The sequence below is a fragment of the Dama dama genome, chromosome 22, assembly GCF_033118175.1.
Source record: "Dama dama isolate Ldn47 chromosome 22, ASM3311817v1, whole genome shotgun sequence".
Classification (NCBI taxonomy): Eukaryota; Metazoa; Chordata; class Mammalia; order Artiodactyla; family Cervidae; genus Dama; species Dama dama.
This window is the reverse complement of record NC_083702.1, coordinates 49,025,042-49,038,741: the sequence shown is the minus strand read 5'-3', so window position 1 is coordinate 49,038,741 and position 13,700 is coordinate 49,025,042. Positions and strand designations below refer to the sequence as shown.

Below are 13,700 nucleotides of genomic sequence, written 5' to 3'. Positions count from 1 at the left end.
ATTTCCCTGCACCCACCCTTGATAAATCTTTTAGTAAAACAGTAGTTAAGGAGGATGCACAAGGATTGTCCTGTGACTTTAAGTATCTCTGGCACTGTGCCAAATCTCCCAGATGAATGTGCCTATTTTAAGAGCAGGGTCCTATCCCATCACTCTAGGAACACTGGTTGATTGCAGTGAGAGCCTAAATCAAGCTTGTGGCTAACATTGCAGATACATATAATGGACAAGAAGGTGGGGGTGGGATGGAGAATCCACTCTTATTAAAGAGAAAGTATTTAATTCTTATTAAAGAGAATGGATAGGTATTTCAACACACAATAGAAGACCAGAAACAGTAAATAAGAAGAACCATGTTTTAGGACTTGTCTGTTTAAGGAGGAAAAAAATCAGTCCTCAGTAATTCCTTTCACAGACCTAGCTTATCCCAGAATTGCTTTGAATGTTGTAACACTCATTTTTTATTTATTTTGTCAGCAGATACCAGTAGAATGAAAAGAGAGTAGGACTGGGGGTCAAATAATAATCTTAGTCCCCTTTTCCATTGTAGCTTTCTGTGCTACTTAAGCAAATCATTTAGCTTCCTTGGGAGTCAGTTTTCATTATCTATAAAATAAATCCCCTGATCCTGAGTATGGGCTTCCTAGTTGGCTCAGTGGGTAAAGAATCCACCTACAATGCAGGAGATACAGGTTCCATTCCTGGGTTGGGAAGATCCCCTGGAGGAGGGCATGGCCACCTACTCCATTGTTCTTACCTGGAGAATCCAATGGACAGAGGAGCCTGGTGGGCTACGGTCCATAGGGTCTCAAAGAGTTGGACATGACTGAGCACACACACACAATCCTGAATATGTTATTAGGTATTATTTTCTAAAAGGATTCTATGGTCAATAAATAAAGGAAGTGTCAGCTTAAAAACATGTTTCTTTTCCATAGTTCATCTGAGAATCTTTAATACTTTAATAAGCCTTATAAATTTCCCACGTTTATTCTTCAACAAAACCCATTTTTTAATAGAACCTTTTGCACTGCTAGTGTTTATTGATGTTAAGTAGTCATTATAGCCCTTTATAACTCTTAATATTCTGATTCTGGAAATTATACTCATTTTGTTTGGCTCTTCAACTGTTTTCTGGCCTGTAGTTATCATAGGGTTACTGCCAAGTTGAACTCACTGCCTCTGCTGTGTGTGTGTGCTCTGCCTCTCTTTCCAAGTTGAACTGAAAAGTTATTGCATTTTCCTGTTTCTTATAAATAAAACAGACATTAGTTTAGTCCTTGTCTTTTGCAGTGTTCATTTTCTCTGTTCACTGGCATTTCATTTTTGATTTGGTTGTTCAGTCATTGGCCCATTTTTAGAGGTCTTGTTCTTAGAAATGTACAGTTTTGTCTCTTACTGTGTACCATCCTCTCATTTAATAAGCAGCACTGTAATATATAGGGTATTATCCCCATTTCACATGTGATGAACCTTATGCTCAGAAAAAAACAAATAACTTGCCCAGATCTCACAGGTAGTAAAATAGCAAAGTGAAGTCTCTCTGACTTGGCAACTCAAATTCTCTATTATGGCATATACATTATAGTTATAATGGTAAATAACATTTGTTGAGTATTTTATTCTAAGGCAGCACATACATATTATCTTATTTAATTCCCCCAATAGCCCTGTGAAGTAGATACTATCATTCCCATTTTATCTTGAATTTAGTAAACAGACATTTGGTGAATTGTTAATGAATGGATAAGTAGATGAACATATACAAACCAACCATGGCACAACCAGGCCAAGTTGGTCTGAGTCTTGGTATTAGATATAGAGTAGTTGCTTAGTCATTGAAAATGTTAATTGCTCAGTCATGTCTGACTCTTTGCGACCACATGGACTATAGCCCACCAGGCTCCTCTGTCCAGGCAAGAATACTGGAGTGGGTAGCCATTCCCTTCTCCAAGGGACCTTCCCAACTCAGGGATCGAACCCACATCTCCTGAATCACAGGCAGATCCTTTACCGTCTGAGCCACCAGGGAGTACAGCATCATTTCTGTCACTTATGAAATGATGGTAGGAGAGGTTCTATATGGGGCATCACTGGGACACCGTATTTCAAAGGTGCATTCTTATTTAAATTTAAAGCCAAGTTGCTGCAACAGAGAGACCCCCAAGGAAGAAGTGATTTAAGGAATATGGGCATTTATTACCTTTCCAAATAACAGTTCATAGGGTGATCAACCATGCAGGTGAGTAGCTCTGCTCCATGAGTTGATTCAGTGACCTAGCTTCTTTACAGGTTTGTCAAATCATATCTTTGAACATTGTCTTAGCCTATACTGGGCTGCCACTTCCAGGTCCTGGACTGCAGAAGGGGACAAGAAAGGGGAGAAGGCATGCCCACTATTGTAATGACCCAAACCTGAAAAGGGCATACAGTGTGTCCTCATACATTCCATTGGCAAGAGTTCAGTCATATGGCCATGAAGAAGAGCTGAGAAGTGTAGTGTAACCAGGCAGTCATGAAACGTGCCACAGTTCTCTTACTGTTTAAGAAAGGGAGGATGGATTTTGATGGACATCTGTCACTTTTTACCACAATGCCTAATAATTAAAGTCTTAACAAGTTCCCTGGTGGCTCAGTGGTAAAGAATCCACCTGCCAAGGAAAAAATGTGGGTTCAGTCCCTGGGTCCAGAAGATCCCCTGGAGAAGGAAATGGCAACCCACTTTAGTATTCTTGCCTGGAAAATTCCATGGACAGAGAGAGGAGCCTGGCGGGCTACAGTCTACGGGGTCGTAAAAGAGTTGGGCATGATTTAGCGACTAAGCAACAAAAACAGAGTCTGTTTATGAGGCTTTATAGTATTTCCTCATTACTCTGGGATCTGAGTTAATTTTACTGCCTTCATTATATATTTGAAGAAAACTTATACGGGATAAAATGCATTCTCTAGAGCAGTGCCTTCACATTATTTGTGATGAAGGACCAAGTTTTTTGCTTATTTGTTTTTTAATTTCCCTCTAATTTGTAATAGACCAGTAGTTTTGAAAGTACAATAAAAATGAATCATTAAAGAAGTAATTACATGCTTGGATAGCAAAGTCAGATCACCATAAAGGTTTCTGAATACATATTCTCAACTTTTTATGTGCTTAGTCGCTCAGTTGTGTCCGACTCTGTGACCCCATGGACTGTAGCCCACCACGTTCCTCTGTCCATGAGGATCTCCAGGCAAGAATACTGGAGTGGGTTGCCATGCCCTCCTCCAGGGGATCTTCCCAACCCAGGAATCAAACCCAGGTCTTCCGCATTGCAGGCAGATTCTTTACCGTCTGAGCCACTAGGGAAGTCTAAGAATACTGGAGTGGGTAGCCTATCCCTTCTCCAGCAGAACTTCTCAGCCTAGGAGTTGAACCAGGGTCTCCTGCATTGCAGGTGGATTCTTTACCAGCTGAGCTACCAGGGATGGTCTGATAACAGTTTGTGAACTGGCACCAATCTGCAGACACTTTTGAGTGGTAATATTTGTCTCAAAGGTATTTTCTTACTACCTCTTTGGGGTTGCCAGAGTATAATAGACTATGATGTCTGTATTATAAGCAAAGACATTTTCTTTGTATATAAAACTTGACTTTTCTCTTTTAAAAATATTTTTAGAAATCAACTTTTAGAAAAAAAAAGAAATCAACTTTTAGGACAACATATAAATCATGATGGATTCATTATTTGAATGCTCATATACATGTCATAGCCTGTTTCGCTTGTTTCATAGTTGAAGTCAAAGCTAATCCTGGTTTTACAAATTGATAGTGAAAAGCTTACCATTCTGGAGCTGGAAGAAGGTTGCCTAAAAGAGTCTTGATGCATGATATAGAGGAAGAAGAAAATCTAATAAAGTGACATGCTGAGGGTCACAGTTAAATGAGAGACAGCATAATATGATCATGGACTTAAGTGGAAATCACACTGGAGTCAGATGATTTGGATTGAGTCCTAGCCTTCTACTTCTCAGTTAAGTGTTCTTAGGTAGTCATTTAAAGAATCATATAGTCAGTGTTCAGTAAGCATTCCTTAGATTGAGGAATATATATGAAAGTTTTTTGTAAACTATAAAGCACATAAGCAAACAGTGTTACTATTAAAATTATGAAGTCGTCCCTTCTGATACTAAGTCCACTGCTTTTCCTGAACTCTGCTATATTTCATGCTAAACACCTGTTGAAAACAGGAGTCATATTTAATATTGCATCAAATTAAAATTGCTGGAGAGGGGATAGACTACCCACTCCAGTATTCTTAGGCTTCCCTTGTGGCTCAGCTGGTAAAGAATCCTCCTGCAATGCAGGAGACCTGGGTGTGATCCCTGGTTTGGGAAGATACCCTGGAGAAGGGAAAGGCTACCCACCCCAGTATTCTAGGCTCGAGAATTCCATGGACTGTGTAGTCCATGGGGTCTCAAAAAGTCGGACATGACTGAGCGACTTTCACTTTCAAATTAAAATTATGTTTATAAGGACTCTATAGCAATGTGGGAGAAGTAAATTTAAAAGACAGGAAACAAAATTATTTACACATGATGATTGTGATTCTGTAGGCTAAAGTAATGTGCTTGTTACTGATACTCAAGTAGATTGACTACTGACTCCTTCTGTCCACTGCATATAAAATGTTAATACTGCATAGTATAATTATAAACATCTTTTCTATTTTCTTTGATAGTTTAATGCATTTTACATTTTAAAGAACATGTATAAGGAATTTTAACTCTTCAGAAAAGAGAACTTTATACGAAGACACATAATTTTTGCTTCTCATATAAAAAGACTTTTTTACACCATAGGGCAAACCATCTTACCTGTACAATCATAAGAACAGCCTTTATTGCTTCTCCCATTCCTTCTTAGAAAGGGCAACTATCAGGACAACATTAGTTGGCTTCTACTAATGCTTTAAATTCAGGGAACTTCTTAGTATACTCAGTTTATATGTTGGGTGCTTATTGTGTTCTTGTTGCTCTGCTGAGGGCTGCAAGGATTATGAAGAAATAAAACATAATGATAGTCACAATTCAAAAAGTGCTTGTTATGTCCCAGAGACTGTTTCACAACAGCCCTCTGAGATGTAAGTGGTATTATTCCCATTTTACAAATGAGAAAGTGAGGCTCACAGAAGTAAAAAAATGTCTGAATCATAGTGGTAAAGCTGGCTGTTAAATCCAGGTTTTTCTGATTTAAAAGCCTCTACAGTACATTTTCTTCTCTCATAAAAGAAAGATGTCCTTTCTACCTTCAGAGAGCTTTTAGTAGTTGAGGTAAACTCATAAAAAAAAAGGGAGAATTCACTAAATACCAAGGATTGCTACAAATTTTGGTATGGGCGTTCCTTGGAGAAGGAACAACGTTGGGGGCTGAAGTAGTAAGGAAAAACTTTATATCAAAAGTTAATTTTAAGCTTAGTTTTGGAGAATGGATAAAACTTAAATAGTCAAAGAAGGAGAAGGACTGATGCATATGAAAGGGAGATGGCAAGAAAATAAACATAACAACAACAACAACCTCTATATAAAATAATTTGAAAGAAATATAATTAGGAGGGTTTGATAAGGGAGCAATATGAAAGAGAAGACTCAGAAAGCAGGTTGGAGGATCATAAATGCTAAGCTGAGGATTTGAGATTTTTTACCTTATAACAATATATAAATGATAACCAGTACTGAACACTTAATGCCTTCCAAGCACTGTTCTAAGTACTTTACATATGTGATGTCATTTAGTAACTTTCCAAGGTCACACCATTAGAAGACAGTAGAGTCAGCCTTTAAACACAAATTTAAATCCAGAACCCCTGCCCTTAATCACAACCCTGTTCTAGTTCTGGAGTCTATGATAAGTTGAACAAGTTTCAGGCCCAGGACCACTGATCTTAAACAAGTAATACACTTTACACCTCAAGTGATTTTTAACATTTATGAAAAGTAATGTGACCAGATAATGACATCCCATCCCTACTCCTGCCACCCTGATACGTCTTTAGGACAGTTGAGGAGAAGTTAAGGAGTTTGTGCTAATGGCTTTCAGCTTTGCCTGCTCTTCTGTGCTTATCTAGTCAGTTACTCTCAGTTAACCCCTGGTCCCCAACATCCAAGTTCTATCAGTCCATTGTTAGTTGTAGTTCATTGGTTCCTAGAGTGTGGCTCCTGAACTAGCAGCAACAGCAGCAACTGGGAACTTGAACGAGACCCAATTCTGGCCTCATTCCAGACCGACTAAATCAGAAACTCTGATTCAGCCTGTGTTTCAACAGCTCTCACCTAGAGATTATGATACTAAGTGAAATAAGTCCGAAAGAGAATGACAGATACCATATAATATCACTTATATATGGAATCTAAAATACGACACAAGTGAACATATCTGTGAAACAGACAGACTCAGACATAGAGAGCAGACTTGTGGTTCGCCGTGGAGGAGGGTGAGTAGGAAAGCGAAGGACTGAGAGTTTGGGACAAACTATTATATATGGATGGATAAACAACAAGGGCCTATTACATGGCACAGAGACCTATAGTCAGTATCCTGTGATAAACCATATGGAAGAGAATATGCAAAAGAATGTATACATATATATGTATAACTGAGTCACTGTACTGTAGATATTAACACAAGACTATAAATCAACTCTACTTCAATAAAATTAACAACAACAAGTAATTCTTTAAGAGATTATGATGCATGCTGAAGTTTGAAAACCATTACTATAGTATACTCTAGGGTTTCCATTCGGGAGCAAGCTACCAAAAGTTTTTTGACAATACCTGGTATTAAAATTGAGAATTTCAATCTTGAGTCTCTGCTGCTGGGTCTTGCAGTCTAACTTTATGGAAATAGCCATGGCTACTAAGCTAGTGGGGGGTTCCCAGGTGGCTCAGTGGTAAAGAATCCACCTGCCAATACAGGAGATGTGGGTTCGATCCCTGGGTCAGGAACATACTCTGGAGAAGGAAATGGCAACCCACTTCAGTGTTCTTGCTGGGATAATACCATGCACAGTGGGCTACAGTCCCTGGGGTTGCAAAGAATCTGACACTACTGAGCATGCGCACTGCAACCTAATGAGCATTTTAAAAGGGCTTTTTGTCAGCCTCTCTGAAGTAATTATACTTTATGAACACACCTAAGCTTTGCTTTATGACTTTAATTCATTCCTGAAAACCTTACCTCTTAGTGAAAAGATTTTAAAGCAGAAGATATTTCCATCAATTTTAATGGAAAAAAATTATGTGTTTCATGGTTATCTAAGATACCAAAATAGTTTTCAGATTAAAAAATATATCAGTTGAACAGTGATAACAAGTTTGTATAAATAAATACTTAGAAAGTTAATAATAACAGTTTGTACTTAAAATGTTATGTAATGATGATTTATTGTACTTGCAAAAAGAGGAAGAGAAGGCTTGATAGTGAGAGGTGGTTGGTGGTGAAGGACTACAAAGGAATTATTCTTTGGAAGGGGCTGGAGAATCAGGTAGTAAACTTTAAAGCAGATAATCTTTGGGAGTGTGTGGGTATCTTGCACTTAAAAACAGCTATAGCACACCTGGGCCTGCCAGTGGGATGCAGGTGAAACAGCCTCTGTTCTCAAGGAGACTGGAGAAGGAGTGAGATGCCCCAACATCTCACACTATAAGGAACTAAGTGCTTGTGGAAACTAAGTGCTGTATAGAAGGAGAGCGGAGGGAGCGGCCGGGGAATAGTCTAGACTCCTCAGTCTTCAAATTAAACCTTAGAAAAAGAGTGGGGTCCTAACTGGTAGAAATGGGGACAGGGTAGGCCATGCTGAGGTAATGGTGGGAGAAGGTTCAGGACTTATTGTCCTGAACTGGGAGGGACTGGGAGTCCATTTGGAGCACTTGGAAAGGAAAGAAAAGGAAGGGCGTGTGTGTATGACAGAGATATAGGAAAGGGGACACTGAGCTTATTTCAGCTGCATTCTGTGGGCCACAGGGAGCTATGGAAAGCATTTGAAGAGAGCAAGGCATGTTTTAGGAGGAGTAAAATCAACGGAAAAAAAACTAGTTATAGCACAGGAAAATACCATTAAGGCAAAATAAAGAAACAAGAGCACCTTTGAAACAGGAGTCGTGCATGCACTCAACAGATGGGGGAATCATAAGGAATGCTACCTCTTCAGTGTTCTTGCTTGGTATTCATATGCAAAGAAAAACTTCTGATTCATCCAAATGCAGTACATGGTTTAATTTTTCTTTATAATATTCTCTAAATAGAAATGATCGTATTGAGTAGAGCAATGAATGTATCTGTTAAATATCACTTCTTATATTTTGAATACGTCTTTGATTTTTTTTAAGTTGTAATACAAAAAAGGGAGGGGTTCATTGTCCAAGAAGTGGTATTACTTTTCAAGAGACATTATAACAAAAAGCTACCTAACAGTTGTCATGTGAGGCAAGTCTGTGATAAGAAATGACATGTCTAAAAACAACTGATTGAAAACTATGCTTGAAACAGTCTCAGTTGTGGATTTCCTGCAAGCCTTTAGGTGAGGCAGTTTTTAACTATAAATTTTGTAGCCCTCTCTAATCTCTTTTATGTAGCCTTCTTATGTCCCAGAGTTTTAACAGTCCATTTGGTTTACAGCCTTGGCTATTTGTATTCATACTTTGCTCTTTTTCTTTCTTGAATCTGACAGTGGAGGAAGAAAGAAGTCATTCCTACCCACAGATTTGGAGCGGGGAGAAGAGATTTTATTATTGTTTTTGGTTTAGAAAGAAAAGAACTAAAGATGTCTGTGTTTTATTAGATATGTAGAACTCCAAGTTTTCACATATATAATATTTTATAATACCTTATTTATTATGTATTTCTTAAATAGGAATGTAGATAATTCCTTCTTGGGTAAAATTATGTGGGAGCAAAGGTTATTTAACTCCACCACCCAGGAATATAGCACATAGGAAACAGTGTGTAAAAGATTTTTTTTTCTTTGTCTTGGATGTGAAAAATCTGAAATTGGAAAAATTTTCCTTTTTTATATATTTTTAATAATGGGCATATTATACTTTCCTCTATCCCAAAACAGCATTCATGAAAAAAAAATGCTTTTATGATGATATTAAAATATTAAGTGGAAGTCACTTCTAGTTATCAGGTTTGTTAAGGGATAGAGTTAACAATGTAGTGAAGTTTTTTTTAGCTTGCTAGGTTAATTTCCTTTCTATCTCCATCTAGAGAACACAGAACATTTAAAATTGACATTTCCATAGCTGTTTGACTCAGATGTACTGAGAAGATGCACATGGCCTAAAATTTCTGCCAAGATCATAATTCTTGACCCACAGATAGCCTCTTTTAGTTAAAGTCTGATGACAGAGTAATAGAAACTTTGTAAAACCTTGTATTGGTCATAGTTGTTGTTGCTTTTGTTTTTATAAAATGTAACGGGTATAGAAATGGTTGGCAGTGGAATGGTTATACCTGCTGCTCCTCATATAAGGTTTGAGGTTCAGAGACCCAGATCTACAGTTTATGGAGAAGAAAACTGGACATTGACTTTTAAGAGAATTATCCGTGGTTCTTAAATTTGGCAATGACAGAAAAAACTTTTTCAAAAAATTCAAGATAGATTACACTTTGGGTCCAAATAAAGAATTGTTTCTGATATAGCGATAGCAAGATTTGGAACCAGGACTACTAGTATATTTGTGTAATCTGTGCCCTACTCCAAGAGAATAAAGGAAAGCTAAGATCCCTGCCCACACTCTGAGCTTCCCAAGCCATATGTCCTGGCACAGGGCTGTGCAGAGGAAGAGGGTTTTTTTGGTATTTGACCACCCAGTAGGAACACTTTCTGCAGTTAGCGTGGAGAGGGGCACCTTTTTGCAATTGACTGAAAGGAATCATATATGCTAGCTGAGCCTTCTTTGGAACCCAATACTTGGAATAATTGTTAACAGTGTTGTCAGCAAAAGATCTTCTCTGGGGTCATTTGATAATTAAATGTTATTACATATTATCTAAAGAGAGTTCTAAGGTTTATATAACATGGGACTACTGCCCATAGTACTATAAATTCAGAAGACATTAGCAATGCTGAAACTGGGCAAAAATGAAGGCTTCTTTAAGTCTTTTTATTAAGAGCCTATACTTGTGGCCAAATGTGAACCAGTTCGTGAGGCATTAATTTTTATTTCCAGGAAGGGAATAGCTATGATTCAGATGATTACCTTCCATCCTCATAGTATATGTAATCTGATATTAAAAATTCTTGAGAACAAACTTATATAAAATATTTGAAACTCATCTATATAAAGTCACTAATTCTCTTTTAAACTAAGAATATTAGGCTGGAAGTTAGGAAACCCATACTCTAACTGTTGGTACCCCACTAATTCATTCTGGCCTCATACAAGTAGCTTAACCTTTCTGGCCCTCAATTTCCAAATCTGTAAAGTGAAAGAAGTGCACCAAATATAAGGTCTCTTTCAGTTCTAACATTCTGTGACTTTAAAAAAGTAAAAATCTTTTCTAGCCAGATCTTGAACTGCAATTTAATACATTGATGGAGAAACAGTCCATTTTAAATCACTTAAGCCAAATAACCATATTTTTCATACTCATTCTTGTTTTCCAGAAACTCTGCGAAGGCATATTTAAAGTCCTTTTAAAGGACATCCCAACAACATGTCAAGTGTCCTGCCTGGAAGTTCTCCGCATTCTCTCCAGAGACAAAAAGGTTTTAGTTCCTGTAACAACCAAGGAAAATATGCAGATACTGCTGCGACTAGCCAAGCTAAATGAGTCGGATGATTCTTTGGAGAAGGTGTCAGAGTTCCCAGTTATTGTGGAGTCATTAAAATGTCTTTGTAACATAGTGTTCAACAGTCAGATGGCACAGCAGCTCAGTCTGGAACTTAACCTTGCTGCAAAGCTCTGTAACCTCCTGAGAAAGTGCAAGGACCGAAAGTTTATCAATGACATTAAGTGCTTTGACTTGCGCTTGCTCTTCGTCCTGTCACTTTTGCACACCGACATCAGGTCACAATTGCGCTATGAGCTCCAAGGACTACCGCTGCTAACCCAGATCTTGGAAAGTGCCTTTAGCATCAAGTGGACCGATGAATATGAATCGGCCATAGACCATAATGGACCTCCTCTCTCACCTCAGGAGACAGACTGTGCCATTGAGGCCCTTAAAGCTCTCTTCAATGTGACAGTAGACAGTTGGAAGGTGCATAAAGAGGTAAGGTCAAGAAGAGTATTCTCATCTGCTTGGAATTTCATTGGTTTGGGAGCTGCCTGAAATAGAGGAATGCTAAACAGGGAAATGGAAGAAGTTTCCAATTCCCTCATTAATCAGTTACATGACTCAGGATACATTTCTTAACCATTTGTAACTCTTATTCTTTGCATCTGTGTGACACTTATCCAAAGAATAGGGTGAGGATGGACTGCTGTTTTGTGAGATGCCTAGTTCCTTTTCTGAGTTGTACTATCATGTGTCTTTTTTTTTTTTTTAAGTGCCTCTTTCAGAAACAAGGTTTAAATTATTAAAAGAGTTGATGGGAAACAAAACAATGATTCATAAAGGTCTAGGAATGTTCATTGCCTGCTATTTTAAAGAAACATTAAGATATTTAGGCCAGTTGAAATCAGTCAGAATGGATGTCTGCTCAGAAGAGTAAAAGACACTGTGTTTATCACCTGTCATACCAGTCTCCTGATGTGTTACTCTGTAGTATTAGATAACTATCAGAAGTGTAGGATACAGCTAGGATATATGCTGATACACAGTCTTAGGAAACCAGTATAATTACACCAGAATATGGGAAGGTTATTTTAAACCACTTGATTTATTTCTAGACTAAGATCCTTTTCTATGGCTTGGACCATCCAGCAACCCAAAGTGAGGCAGATTTGATAGTTTATATTTGAGTACCACAAGAACAGTATGCTAAACAAGATTAGTTTAAGAAAGTCAACAGTTTTCAATGAAGAGGACGAACCTTTTCTCTTGCTTCTACAATCTTAACAGTTCACATTTACCCCCTCTCTTTAACCTTAAATAACTCATAAAATTTAGTCTCTTTCTTAAAAAAAGAAAAGAAAGAAAAAAAGTATTTTGGTGCCAGAGCAAATTATCTTTTCTGACAGTTGACTTTAGGACTTCAGTTACCATTTCCCTGTGTCCATCTGAGGCAGCTCTCACCATGAATAAAGATCTGGTTTTGCCAGCACCCTACTTTGGAAGGGCTATCTCAATGCGGTGCTATAGTAGCAGTATGCAAGCATCTGAGTTTTAAAGTGCAAATAGGTCTGTATTTTGAAACCAAATATTTGAAGATCAGTCCTAACAGCTGTTTTAGATGACTGTAGTATGGTTAGTTTTTCCTGGGACTTGGCAGAAAAAGATGCAGAAAGCCCACATGCTCCATTTGTGCTTTGAAACCAAATATTTGGGAGTATTTAAAATGTTATGTCTCTATGCTTATTTGGTACCTTCTATGGTTATTTTTCTTATACTGTTTGCTTTGGTGTTTTTAAGTTCTCCATTTAGTTGCAAGAGCTTTTCTGAGACTGTTGGTTTGCCATTGTTGGAGCCCCTGTTATTTAAATTGTGTCCAAAACAGTAGCTCACACCTGTTCAGATTCCTGACAGAAAGGGTTTATAGTTCAGTGGCACATCAGCATATGTATGGAATGATGTGTAATAAATATCCGTATACCGAGATTAGCCCTAATTAGGGTGCTTCAATTATAATTAATAGCAGGGCTGGAAGAGGCTTTAGAAAATGTTGAAGTGGCAAATACGTACACTGTATTATAGGATGTTTATTTTTCAAAAGATAAATCATAAAGGATCAGTAGTCCTGAAGTGGACATCTCAACAAACCCCTCGTGAGTCATGGATCACTTGATACAACCTTTGTAAAATGTACCTAGTTAATATGCCTCTGGACTATTTTGAAGTTATCAGAAGTTGTAAACAGTATTGAAAACAGAGTCTTGCCAACCCATTTAGACAAGAGTATGGGGAAGGTTGGGCTTCCCAGGTGGCATTAGTGGTAAAGAACCCACCTGCCAGTGCAAGAGACTTAAGAGACCCAGGTTTGATACCTGGGTCAGGAAGATCCCCTGGAGGAGGGCATGGAAACCCACTCCAGTATTCTTGCCTGGAGAATCCCATGGACTACTAGTGGGCTACAGTCCATAGAGTTGCAAAGAGTTGGACACAACTGAAGCGACTTCACACGCACGCACTCATGCATGGGAAAAGTTAATTTAGACCATTTGAGTCTCCATAAGTCTCTAAATTCAAATTTTAGCAAGCATTTACTCATTCAGTTAGTCAACAAATATTTATGAACAATTGCCAGGTATTACCCAGGCATTGTGAAATATATTGGTGAATAGTACAGATAGTCTCTGCAAACTTCAGTTCTATTGGTAAGACAGATAATTAGTAAACAAATATGTAATTTAAATTGTATTAAGTGCTAGGAGAGAAACAGTATAATGATAATGATGGAGAATATTAAGTATAGTTAGAGAAGGCTTCTGAAAGTCTCTCCTGAGATCTGAAGACTGAGAAGGATTTGGCCTTTTAAAGAATGAGGGGAGGAAGCCTTTCTCAGAGATTGAACAGCATGTAAGAGACACAGAAATCATAGAGTACTTTTTATTGAGG

The 13,700-nt window shown here is 37.9% G+C and overlaps 1 protein-coding gene across 8 annotated transcripts in view; it reads left to right on the top strand.

The window, feature by feature from the left end:
* Positions 1–13,700, top strand: part of RIC8B (RIC8 guanine nucleotide exchange factor B) — a 102,820-nt gene that overhangs the window by 24,835 nt on the left and 64,285 nt on the right. For all 8 annotated transcript variants that reach the window (XR_009689802.1, XR_009689800.1, XR_009689801.1 and 5 more), the window contains exon 3: positions 10,647–11,255. Coding sequence is in view for 4 of the 8 variants with exons in the window: in XM_061125444.1 (XP_060981427.1) it covers positions 10,647–11,255 (609 nt within the window). In the remaining 4 variants the exon portion in view is untranslated. The remainder of the gene's footprint in view (positions 1–10,646; positions 11,256–13,700) is intronic.